At 38.5% G+C, this 14,222-nt stretch overlaps 1 protein-coding gene across 1 annotated transcript in view; it reads right to left on the reverse strand.

The window, feature by feature from the left end:
• The window catches only part of LOC149302862 (TBC1 domain family member 22A-like), a 246,137-nt gene that overhangs the window by 52,719 nt on the left and 179,196 nt on the right, over positions 1–14,222 (reverse strand). The window contains exon 11 of the mRNA XM_089482103.1: positions 3,477–3,572. Within this exon, the coding sequence (XP_089338229.1) occupies positions 3,477–3,572 (96 nt within the window). The remainder of the gene's footprint in view (positions 1–3,476; positions 3,573–14,222) is intronic.

Below are 14,222 nucleotides of genomic sequence, written 5' to 3' on the forward strand. Positions count from 1 at the left end.
AGCAGCATGGTAACTGTCAGACATCCAACCTACCTCGGCGGCCGTGCAGGGTCCCACCACGAACTGCATCCATGTCCGGACACCTAAGACGCCGTACGAGAACCACGCGGTTGCGGAGTGGGCCGCATCCCCGGCCTCGATTGAAAGGCACCTCGCGGAAGATGGCCGCGAACACGATGTTCATGGCGGGGGGGCCTGTCCAACTTCCCAGTTCCATTGAGCTAGTGCAGGAGGTAAGCAGAGGGCGGGGAATAGGGAGGATTGACAGCTCCTCACTAAGGGTGGATAATTAGAGGGGAGGAGTCGGGATCTGGCAGGGCTATATAAACCCCCAGCACTGTTCAGTCAGTGCTGGCTTGTTAACTAAGCGGTGCCCCATTCCTGTATGCTGATTACCTGAATCTTGCCCTTCCTTACCCTTATCTTGTTTGTGGATTTCCTGGCTATTCGACCTCGGCTTGTTTACTGGACTACGTAAGTTTCCTGGCTATTTTTGACCTCGGCTTGTTTATTGGACTCTGTGCTTATCTACTACCCTTGACCTTGGCTACGTTTAAATGGACTCTTGTGTATTTCTGCAATCCCTGACCACGGCTTGTATTAAGACATCGCTTCCGGTATATGCCTGTCTTTTGTGGAATAAATACCTGTTTGCACCACTCTGGAATCACCTGTGTTTAGCGTCTCACTGCGCTGTGCTCCGTTCCCCTACCTTCTGACAGTAACAAGAGAAAATTGACAAATGCCTTCATATAAAAGATCCCATCCCTACCCGCAATATAGATCTATGTAAGTTCTAGTAGAAACAATAATGAGAGAAGCTACAGAAACAATATGCAAAAGCAGTTTTCAGAGTAACTGCCGAAATGTAAAGTTTTACTCCTGTGTTGTAAATGCATTGGGGGTTTAGAAATGAGTTCAGACAGTTTGCTACAGCAGATGTTGAATAATCTAAGTAAAAAAAATATAAGTTACTACAGTGGCTATATTGTTAAGCGATGAGCTAAAGTACAACAACTTCGGAGATACATTTTTATTTTGTATACATTTTTATTATCTATATAAACAATATGGAAAGTAAGCAGCAGCAGCAAAGAAACTGATAAAACAAAAGATATATAATAGCAGGCAACAGCTGGATGTTCTCTCTTATTCTTGAACCTAAAAAAACTACTGTTACCTTTCAAAATTCCGTACTACGGGAAATAAATATATAATTTTACTGCTACAAAAGAATGTTTGCATTGTGACTGGTAACACAGTTTCACAGCAGATTTGGAAACAGGGACAACAGGCTGACAAAAATGTCTGGATCAAACAGTATGTACAGTTTATTTATAGTTCTGGGAAAGGAGGCTTAAAAGTACATTTCAAAAGAATATTTTCAGGAGGAAAATGTTTCTGCTGAGCGTGAATAGTAAGAACAGTAAAATCAATGCATTATAGCTGCTTTATTTAGCTTATAATCAAATTTCAGTTTAAATGTTAATGCTCTCTTGCTGTTGAGAGCAGAAAAATAGAGGTAGCGGAAAAATAGAGGTAGCGGGAAAAAAGAGGAGCAGAGGAAAATAAATCCCAAGGGGCAAGGGGGGGGGGTCGTCTATCCTAAAGAGGAAAAGTTGGGAAGAATGGGAAATGACTGAGGGTGTCTCTGGATCCCTGACATTAACCCCTTCTGGACACAGGTGCTTTTGAAGTTATCATGACAAAGCAGAATAGATTGCTGTAGAAGAGATCTGAGACGAAGAACGGCTAGAACAACGAAGGCACCTACAACACTTATCCTCATGCATACAATGTTAAAGTACCTTTATTCACTTTTCCAGGCACGTTAAAGGTTCTGCTTTGCTACAATGTTCCCTGTGTCACATTTCACAGACATAAGACACAATAATGTACTATCTCAATCTGAGGTCTCGATGATCTAATATGGAGTCTATGACTGGTATTGGATGCAGCTTACAATCTAAAGCGGTGAGAAACGTAGACCAAAACAATCAATGGAAGAAAAACATATATTCTGTATACATACCCTAAAATATACGAGATATACAGTCAGCAAGTAATATGCCGTGTTTCAAAAGCCTGGTATGTGCACATACAAGTTCTTGGTAGACAATGTGGTTCCAATGTTACTTAAACATAATGTTTTTTTGGAAACTATCACAAGGCCTTAACTCATTAAATCATTTACAAAAATCACTAGGTTATAGGAACATGAGAAACAGACATAGATGTCGCTAGAAACAACAAATGCTATTTGATTTTGTTAAAAGAGGCCACAAAAATATTTTATTGAGTATGGGATTTCCTGGTTTAATGTTTTCTTGTTTACAGGTAAGAATATTTAATAAGTCTATGGGGAATCATACCACTAATACACTGACACCTATGCAAGCAGATATGAATGAGGACAGGAAAAAGCAATCAACTGTATTATTTCTATAGATTAGCATACTTTTCCCTAATATAAACCAGGGAGATTATAATCCATAATGTAGAAACGCACACTTAACCAAACATATACACTGCCCCCAAAACTTTTCAGCATACAGCTAAAAATCTAACGACTTGCATGTCTCAATATCCCACCTATACAACCCTACAATTGTGGCTTATTACTGGTATCATATTAAAATAATGTTTTTGGTTTGTTTTTCTGTTGTAAAACAGTTATCGTTTTCACGTATGTTTTCAAGAAGTTGCAATAATTGTCATGTATAGATGTTCTTATACTGTGAAGGAATTTAGCACAAGCATAGGACTATCCTGAATCTAAGATGAGACCAAAGGGTGATTAAGGTCTAAGTCGCTACATCAACATCTACGAGCAGGCTAAATGGGTCGAATGATTCTTATATTTCTATCTTTTATATTTCAGTTATCTTAGCAATAATCATATTACCTTGCTGTAAGTAATAGAGGATCCTCCGAGACTAATGGAGGAACAAGCTGCATTACATAAACAGAACTGCCAGGGCTCACTACGGTGTTTGAGCAAAGGAAATTCACTCAAAATATCACATGACTGACAATGGTGACCTACAGATCTGCAGATAAAGTGTATTGAGACAAAATTATATGAAACACACTACATTACTGTGTAAAATAAAAATATTTACTTTTAAGTCTTATATCAAAAAGCTGTAAGAATTTACATTTCAGATAAACATACTATTTACTTTTGTGGAAGGATATCAAGAGAACTCCATCTAGACAACAGTAGAATCCATAAATGGATCCCCTGGAGACAGCTGGGATAATTCACTAATCATTATCAACAGCATGTATAAATCTGCAGTTACTATCACATTTCAGAAAAGCAAGCATTTTACTTCATCACCCACTTTTCATCAATCATTTGTAAATATTTCCCTCTAGGAGGCTACAACGCGAAATGCGATGATGTTTGAAGCCACCGTTTGCAATATGCACAAATTCGCTTCCCACAGACACACAAGAACACATCTACTTACATGGAAATCTTTTTCTTCCAAAATCTCTTTTCTCCATCTCACCAGAAAAGCAGCACAGACATATAAATGGAAGTGGGAGAATCCTTCAGGTTCAGACTAAAGAAACAAAGGGGAATAAAACATGAGACATATCAGCAATGTCATGTTTACGCTTTGCAGCAGCTCTTTTTAATCATTAATTTAATAAAGTACACCATAATCAACACGTGAGGTTAATGACAAGCAGGTTGAAAGGCTAAGAGAAACCCTAAAGCAAAAGAAGAGTCTTTTTAACCACAGACTCAAAAATGTGAGCTCTGAGAAGTCTTTTGGCTCATGTGGCATGCAAAACTGATTTGAGGTTATGAAGGACGCCTCAATGTTGGTAACCATAGCTCTCAGGTGTTTGAGGTAAAACTTGCTCGTACACGGGAGTCGTTTCATGATTACCCCGTACTTCCAGCCATTTGCAGAGTGACAATGTCTATCTACATGTTCATTAATTAGGAACACCTCAAAAAAATGCATTCTTCAAAGCAGCACCGGCCTTAAAGTAACTAAGTAGTCAATTATTTCTACTAGAATTCCTAACAGCACAGGAAAAATATCGTTGGCCTACTTAAATAACACTTATAGAAACTATACTCAGCTGAACAATGCTTAGGAAGTTTACTGTATGCAAATGACAGCACTTTTGTAAGTAAACAACTGTAATTTCTCTCTTAGATGTTATATTGAAGCCCTTTATATTAAACTGCCAAAAAAAGCTTTCCAGAGAAAATAAATCTTTCCTTCTTCATGCATATTTATTTCATCCTTTGTCACCTTGTTTTCCCAGATTAGCATAAATCCACACAAGTTTCTACAATATGCTTGTTGTTGGTGTAAATGAAGGTTAAGAAAACAAAGTTGTGAAGCTGCTGTTTGCTTAAATTGGTTTAATATGACACACAACATGATAATGACAAAGTAATTGGATTTAAAAATAAACAGAAACCTTTTGATATGTATATTCTTCCTGTGATTATTTTGTTTTTTTGTGAGAGACCACTAGTAGGCTGTATTCACACAGTAGATGATGAGGCTTTGGCAAAAGTTATACAAATCCCATTCAATAGACACTAAGATCTAAAATAATCATTACCAGAAAAGGGAAAAGGAAAGTCACTGGTATGTCATCATGCCAGCAAACGGAATTAAATTACTTACGGAAGGGAAACGGACACATTATGTCTACTTCTTACACCCATAAATATACATGTTAACCATACAAAGGTGACCTGAGCGGAGTTTTCTCTCTCTCTCTCTCTTTCTTTCTCTCTCTCTCTCTCTCTCTTCAGTAGCTGAAGAGGTTTTTCGTATCTTGGATGGTACTAGGTTTATATGGATGCCTTACAATTTTGTTGGCAGTATATAGAACATGGGGAGCATTATTAATTTAAACAAATTACTTTAAATGGATATATAAAATAATAGCCAGTAGCACTGTAACTATAAGTGAATATATTTTTATGTACTTGAATTCTTATATAAAAGAATTAAAAATATGAGAAGAGAATAGTCTTCATTAATACAATACAGTTAATAAAAAAAAATCAGTGGCAACCATCAATAACATTGTATGTATCTTGCAATAACAGAAGGATGATTCAAGAAGATATTAAATCACAATCACTTGAGATTGCTAGAAAACATTCACACTTTATACCAGCTCCAAGGCCAACCCCACTATTAATTGAAAAAAAGCACATCTTATGATGTCATGCCACTTGATTGCACACACAGTGTGGATGTCAAAGCCACAGAAGCTTGTACAGTCCATATAAAAAGGTGTGAGCCAGAATATGTGCTAACGCGTACATGTATGAAGTAGAAAGACATACATGGCTAAAAACACATGCAAATAAAATCTTGAGGTATTTTCAATATATCGATGATGTGTTGGTACTATGGAGGGGTACCGTTGAGGAAGTGGAGATGTTTGTTGTGGAGATAAATTCTCTACCAACCCCTATTAAAGTTGTTGCCCAGATAAGTTCATCAACTATCAATTATCTTGATTTGTCGATTTACATTGAAAATAATAAACTAAAGTATACCATGTACAGTAAGCCAACGGATAGAAATACTCTACTACATGCCGAAAGTGCACACCCTAATCATTTGAAAAGATCCTTACCGTATTCACAATTTATTAGGGTGATCAGGAATAATACGGATGAAGATAAGAAACAGGAACAGTTACAGTTGATGTACAATACGTTTATGGCAAGAGGATATACTACTAAGATCTTGACGGCAGCTAAGGAAAAAGCCACACAGCCGCATACGAAAGTTGATAAATCCTTGAATACACAAATGGTATGTACAACCACGTACAATGCTGCATCTCAACATCTAACTAAAAGCATTAGGAAGAACTGGAATATGCTCACCTGTGACGCTTCTTTGCCTCAGGCATTCCATCAGGTCCCGTTAATGAGTTACAAGAGACAAAAGAATCTAAGGGATCTCCTGGTACGGACTGACCAGGTAGAGAGCTACTCAGAGGGTCGAAGTAAATTTAGAAACAATGCGAGTGTCAGATGTTTGGGATGTGTCACATGTGGACATATGACTCCAGGTAAAACATTTGCACACCCACATACGGGCAGAGTTTACAACATCAGACATCAGATCACATGCAAGACTGAGCATGTGATCTACAAGATACAGTGTCCTTGCATATATATAGGCAAAACAGAAACTACTCTAGGTGAGCGTATTAGGGGTCATAGATCCAGTATTAGGGTAGCTTACAGGGATGGGGAGTCTGATAAACCTGTGGCAAAACATTTTTTGGACCTTAAACACCCTTTGACATCCCTCAGGTTTATAGCAATTGACCACATCCCGGAGTCATTAAGAGGGGGCGACCGTGGAAGGCACCTACTACAGAGAGAAACATACTGGATCTTTCATTTAAAGACAATGTCCCCCTTTGGATTGAATGAAAAGCTCACATATACATCCTTTTTATGAGTTATCTCGCGAACTGTATATAGTTAGTGTCCAATGCCTGTATGCGGCCTTTTTAGGGAGTAGAACACTGTGTGTGACTGATATATATAACCCTTTTGCTAAGTTTAGAACATATTAGTGGATACTGTGCAAAATCATATAGTGTAATGTTTTGTGTTATATGGATGGAGTTATACCAGTAGAGTTCTGCTTTGGTCTAATTGTGGTATCTGGTACTATTTTAGACAATAGATACCCATGTATACTATAGTGTCTTTAGGTTGAATTTAGATTTATACATGAATAAGGAACTATGTTCAATAATAATGGACACATCAAATTATTAAACATGCCTTATATCTATGCATATTTGAATTAGGGACTTTGAAATTCCATTGATTTGTCCATTTAATAATAATAATGGTGATTTAAAGTGAGTTGGTATTGCATGTTGCATTTACAGGCACCTTTTTAGTGCTGCATCTACAGACATGCATGGTTTTTAATGTGATTTATTTATGTATTTTAATAATAAAAGTATATAATGCTTATGTTAGGGGTTAACACCTGGGAACATACTTGTACTGTCACTTAAAATTTTGGACTAGTTTTCATTTTGCACATTTGCTATTTGCACCATGTGCATTATTTGCAGTTTGCACATTTCATTGCACATTCTCAGTACTCTTTGATAGTATGTCTAGCAAATAGACTTATAATCACTATACCACATATTGTTGATATATTTAACATCTAAAGTTAATCCCCAATCATGTTTGCACATTATACCACTTTAAATTTAACATAATGAGCTCTTAGGAGCCTCAGAACATATTTCACATCACTTTAAAACATTACTGATTGTGCACAAGCTGAATAAACTATGTTACTATAGTAACCGGAACACAATAATGCTACACTGCACTTCCGGGTATGTGCGGTGTTATCACACACATGCTCACTAATGGCATTGATACGCCGATTTCAGCACACACCCATTCACTTCAGATTGGTGAGTTCTCTAGCTATTTTATTATAAATATGTGTTTGTTTTATTTCAAATGTATGTCCTGAGGAAAGTCAGCAATGACTGAAACGTCGACTTGACTTTGAATAAAGAGAAATTGTTAATTTAAAGACCTGGAGTGCTAACCATCTTTTGAAAGTGCTTTGTATGGAAACTGCTGGTTACTAGCACCAGGCTTGGGAAATTTGGAATGGTGTGCAATGGACTTTGTGAGTATATCTATATATACACACACCGTATTTCCCCATGTATAAAAGACGTACCTTTTTTAGAAAAATTTGGGGTCTAAAAACTGGGTGCGTCTTATACAGTGGTGGTAGATTTTTTTTTTACTGGAAAGGGGACCTGCTGCTTATCTCTGTGTTGCTCAGCAGCGTCTCTTGATCCGTCAAGGCGACACAGGAACCCAGTGGAGTCACGTGAATGTACATCACATCACATGACTCCGCTCAGTTCCTGTTCGAGCAACGCAGAGGGAAACAGTGGCCCCCACAGAAGTCTGCGAGCGGCACCAGAAGATCTGCAGTTCAGGTAAGGGTGGGGGAGTAAATAAATTAATACATGTGTGTGTGTGTGATAGCATGGATGCGTAGGGAGGGGGCACAGGGAGGCTGAAAGTGATGTGCATGTACTGGTTGTTTGAGCATGATAGGAGTGTGATTGCTAACAATTGCTGGCAGCTAACATCAATCACACTTATATCATGCCCAGGCAGCCAGTACAATAACTTTATGTAATATTTTTTTTTTCAAATTTCGGGCCCCAAAATTAAGATGCGTTTTATACTTGGGGAAATACGATACATTAACAAAGATAAAAGTAGCCTTACTGATTCATAGCCATTTACTAATGGAGGAATTTTGGCATTATCTTTACAAACACCTGCGTCTTATATTAACTCTCTACTGAAATTCCTTGATATCACTATTTGATCTTCCAACATATCAAGTTGTAAAGTAAAAAGCTGAAAGACTCTGAAAGTAAAATAAATTGAAAGAAAAAAAATCAAGTGACCTTCATTTTACTATGTTTGCTAAATGTCTCTAGACAGATGTAGACCCTTCCAGAAGACTTATTTTGAACATCTTACTTATGACTTAGAGCCAGTTTTACTCAAACATCTGTCACCATCAATAAAAATCATTTATATTCTAACAAATATCAAGATGCAATAAAAATGCAGATTATATGAAATTCTCATATAGCAATCATAATTAATAAAAAGCGAATTTTACAAGTTTAGCATAACATTGTGTTGACAGCAAAGTGTCATTTTTTTTTTCTTTTGAAAAAGATGTAAAGATTTAAACATGTTTAAAACAGATGTTAATAGTTATAATACAGACTTGGTAATATTAAGATGTTTAACTATATTGGGGAGAATAACATATTACATAACTATGTGTCAAAAAACTTAACTAGCTCATACCCATCTAGCCTTTCAAGACTTAAAACATTTTCTGTAAAATGTATTTAAAGTAACTGAAAGCTAATCAGCAATCTCTTTTAAATAGAAGGTAGGCATTTCAATCATTATGTAATGAACTTAAGGCAAACACACAGAATAATATTTATGTACTGGACAGTTACAAGAATAATTTCAGAAAGTAATATATAACTAAACATAAGGGTCAGATTCATTTCACTTAGTAATGTCTTCTTGCATATAAAAACGTGGATTCCATCCAGATTACATTATTGGAGAGCGTTCCTGTGTCAGTTGTAGGAATGATTTAAGCTAAATAGGTGCATTGCGGTTGATTTTTACTGGTGTTTGATTTGAACTAAGAGAGTTCCCAACTATGAGGAGTTTGTGGGAAAATATAAACTCTTCTCTCATGGTTACACTATATCTGCAATGCCATGCTTAGCCAAATTAAAGTCTTTAGAATCTCAACCAGGCATAAGCAGCTAATATGATTTATACTATTAACCTAGTATCCAAATACAAGTCAAGACAGGAGACAAATTCTAAGGTGGGAGTTATGAATGTATGTTAAAATAGATATTTTAATTTTAGAGGCCATTGAATAATAAAAAAAAAACATGTAATTAAAATTAGCAGTATACATTGGGAATTCTGGCATACTCAGCCATGGTAGAATCGTTTTAATTCAGTCACATTGGAGGGTTTTTTTTTTTTTTTTTTTAAGCATGAACTGCATCAGGACTTTGACTAGGCCACCCAAAAACCTCCACTTTGTTTCTTTTGAGCCACCCATCCTTGATTGTGTGTTTTCGATCACTGTCCTGATGAATAACCCAACTGAGCTTGAGCTCAAACTGATGGAAGGACATTCGCCTTATGAATTTTCTGGTAGAGAGCAGATTTTATGGTTCCATCAATTATGGCAGGTCACCCAAGTCCTGAAGCAGTAAAGCAGCCCCAGGCCATCACACTACTACTACCACCGTGTTTGACCACTGTGTTCTTATTGTGGAATGCTGTGTAAATGTAACAGGACCCATCCTTTCCAAAAAGCTCTACTTTTGACTCAACATGCCACAAAATGTTACCCCAATAGTCTTGGGGGTCATCAGTATGTTTTTTGCAAATGTGAGATAAGCCTTTGTTGTGAGATGAGCAAATGTGAGATGAGCCTTTGTTGTGAGATGAGCAAATGTGAGATGAGCCTTGCATCATCCTTTGTGACCCCCTGGGTGAGTCATCAATGAGCACTTGAAGGAATTTTGTTTTCACTATTTGTAGATAATGGCTCTCACTGTCTTTAACAATCTTAGAAACAGCATTGTAACTCTTCATAGACTGATAGGTGTCAATTGTATACACAATGTCATGGTTTTTGAGACCTTTAACATACCGTATTTGCTCGATTATAAGACGAGGTTTTTTCCAGAGCAAATGCTCTGAAAAATACCCCTCGTCTTATAATCAGGGTCGTCTTATAATCAGACCTCAAATAGGTCTGATTATGAGACTAAGATCCAGATCCCCCGCAGCGATGCAGAGGACCTGGATCCTCCTGTGTTAATCCCCCCCCCCCCAATTTACCGGTGCTTCTGAGTCCCCGGTGCTTAGTCCGGGCTGCGTGTAGAGCTCTACACGATACAATCGCGTAGAGCTCTACACGCTTCCCGGACTAAGCACTGGGGACCCAGATGCAGGGGACCTGGATCCTCCTGTGTTAACCCCCGACCCAACTTACCGGTGCATCTGAGTCCCCGGTGCTTAGTCCGGGCTGCGTGTAGAGCTCTACGCGATTGTATCGCGTAGAGCTCTAAACGCTGCCCGGACTAAGCACCGGGGACTCAGAAGCACCGGTAAGTTGGAGGGGGGGGGCATAACACAGGAGGATGCAGGGGACCTGCATCCTCCTGTGTTATGCCCCCTCCAACGTACCAACGTACCGGTGCTTCTGAGTCCCCGGTGCTTAGAGCTCTACGCGATTCGCGTGGAGCTCTACATGCTGCCCGGACTAAGCACCTGGGGCTCAGATGCAGGGGACCTGGACCCTCCTGTGTTATGCGCCCCCCCAACTCAGAAGCACCGGTAAGTTTGGAGGAGGGAGGGGGAGTGTTAAATGTGGGTTTGAGGCATTTCTGGAGGCAGAGTGCTCTGTGAAATGCCTTTTAACCCCTTTAATGCCACTCTGCCTCCTGAAATGCCTTAAACCTCCCTATATGCCACTCTTCCCCATAATATGCCTTTTAACCCTCTAAGTGCCAGAGTGGCATATAGGGTTAAAAGGCATATCATGGGGCACAGTGGCATATAGGGTTAAAAGGCATATTATGGGGCACTGTGGCATTTAGAGGGTTAAAAGGCATATCATGGGGCACACTGGCATATAGGGGGTATAAGGCATTTCTGGGGCAGATGTGCATAACTGGGGGACAGGTTGGAAAATAGAAGGAAATAAAACCAAAATATTTTTCTCAAGCATAGCTTTTATTAAAAAAAGTGTTTAAATGAATTAACATTTACTGGTAAAACTTTTTTCCTATAGGGTCGTCTTATATTCAGGCTTTTTCTTTTTTTCCTAAATTAATATTAATATTTGGGGGGTCGTCTTATAATCAGGGTCGTCTTATAATCGAGCAAATACGGTACTTTACTTTGTAAGATAGGTTAATTTGGTAAATTGGTTAATTTAGTAACTACGGGGGCAATTATTTTTTCACGGTTTTTCACCTGTCCAGGTAGGTTTGGATATATATTTTTTTAATTCTATAAATAAAGTAATTAAAAAATAGCATTTTGTGTTTACGTGGGATATCCTTGCCTAATATTAAAATTAGTTGTGATGATCTCAAAAACGTGTGACAAATATGCAAAATTAGAAGAAACTAAAATCTCATTCCCATTCTGACCCTTCTGTTTAGTTGGTGAAACTGTTTAATTTAGGCAGCTGTTGGCCACCTTTTGCCATAGATCTTAACTTCCTTGAGGAAGCTTAGATATACAATCAGCAGCAACCAGGGGCGTAACTAGACGCCTCAGGGCCCGGGTGCGAGAATCTGTTAAGGTACAGGGTGGCTGTAAGTGATGTGCAGACCCCATACTGCTGGCAGCATCAATACACAAGGGGGGCAGCTAGCCAGGTTTCAGCATGTACTGGCTGACTTGGCATGATAGGAGTGTGATTGCTAACAGCAATCACAGTCCCATCATGCCTAGGTTCCAGCACTTACACATCCATCCAGTAAATGCTGGAACCTAGGCATTATGGGACTGTGATTGCTGTTAGCAATCACACTCCTATCATGCCAAGTCAGCCAGTACATGCTGGTACAGGGTGGCTGTAAGTGCAGACCCCATACTGCTGGCAGCATCACTACACAAGGGGGGCAGCTGGCCAGGTTTCAGCATGTACTGGCTGACTTGGCATGATAGGAGTGTGATTGCTAACAGCAATCACAGTCCCATCATGCCTAGGTTCCAGCACTTACACATCCATGCTATCACACACACACACACACTTATTTATTCATATAATCATTCATTCACAGATTCATTCCCTCAATCACACACACTCATTCAAACACCCTCCCCACCCCCTTACCTGCACTGCAGCTCCTCGATGCCGCTCACAGACTTCAGCAGGGGGCGCGGCCTCCCTCTGCCTTCTCTGCTAAAGCACAGAGGAAGTAGGATGTCACGTGAACTCCGCTTCCTCTGTGCACTCCAGAAGACCCTCCCACAAGTAAGTAGCAGGGCTTGAGGTGCGGCTCGCGTAAGATCGGTTGCCCTCGCATTTGGCCCGCGGGCCGCATGTTGGACGCCCCTGCCTTACTTAAAAAAAAAAAAAAAAAACGGAAAAAAGATTTCAGGCGGCCCCTTGGCTTGGGCTCCCCTGCCGCCGGGGCCCGGTCGCAGTCGCGACCCCTGCGACCCCGGTAGTTCCGCCACTGGCAGCAACCTTCCAAGTGGGCCAAATGATACCACAAGAACTAAAACAGCAATAGGTAAATACTGCCTATAACATATTCTACAGATGATAATAAAGAGTAGACATTTAATAAACAATAGTGCAATGAAACTTACAATTTAAAAACAGGAATATATAAACCCCAAATATGTGTATTCTATAACAACAACTATCTACGCACCTGTTGTCAGCCACGTTTTCGAAACTCTTGATATTGCTGCTCAATGTTCTCTAACAGAGCACACCAAATATTATTGCTGTTGCTTGACCAACTAATGATATAGGTGATCTATTTGCCTATGGTATAAACTCCTCTGTAGTGGAATGCAAATGTAATGGAAAAGGAGCACATTTTGATTTATGCAATTAGGTGGTTATATTTCTTGGGGGAAAAAAGTTTCATTTAACACTTCTTTTCTATATAAATAGCAGGTAGTAAAATATACATGTACATACATGTAAATATAAACCAGTGAATTACTAGTGAATCTAGAGAATGACACTAGATGACACAATGTAATAGCAGACTCAAGAAAGTGTTCTAAAGATAACGTGTAATGAATATTTAATGCTGATGGCGTAGATGATTCAGTTCAATGACAATAATTATTGTATATATTAGCCCTTCATCCAACTAATATGTACTGCTATTATCAGGTATCCCTTTAGTATCTTGTCAGACCAACGTTCCAATATACAACCAAATTATACAAAGATATAGAGAAAACTAGACAGGATAAGTTTAGGATAGAATTGTGAGCAAGAGTGTAAATCAGAGTATGTAAAACAGGCAGCTTAATGAATGTATTCTCAAGATTATTTAAAAAAATTAAAAAACACCAAGAAAAACTTTTATTTTGTACAAGTTGGCTAAAGACACATCTCATAAACATGTCCTCAACTGCACACTCAATACTTGTGCTATAGAGAAGACTCTCCATGTCCTAAACAATTCTGCCCCTACATATAGAAAACTGCACATTAAATCTATATATACACTTGTGTTAGCATCTGTTTTCTTATATACATATGACATACATATCTGAAATGCACAGAGTATACCTTTTAGAGGAAGCATTGGTAAATTCTGCATTAGAAATATATAAAATATTACGCCTTTCTTGATCATTTGGAATTTTGTATGCATATAGCAAGCGCTAGACTAAGGATGATATACGTAATTTGTATTCTAGTGTTAGCTTTCTAACAGGCATTAATGGGTATCTTAGTCCCACTTACTTCAAAGTCCAGTCCAGCTGTTTGAATAATATGCAATCCTGAGCTGTAGAAGATTAATTATCACCATCACAAACAACTTATACCCCAATCTAACAATATAATTATTACATA

This window comes from Sceloporus occidentalis, unplaced genomic scaffold (assembly GCF_023333645.1).
Source record: "Sceloporus occidentalis isolate IW3139 unplaced genomic scaffold, rSceOcc1.0.p SCAF_17, whole genome shotgun sequence".
Taxonomy (NCBI): domain Eukaryota; kingdom Metazoa; phylum Chordata; class Lepidosauria; order Squamata; family Phrynosomatidae; genus Sceloporus; species Sceloporus occidentalis.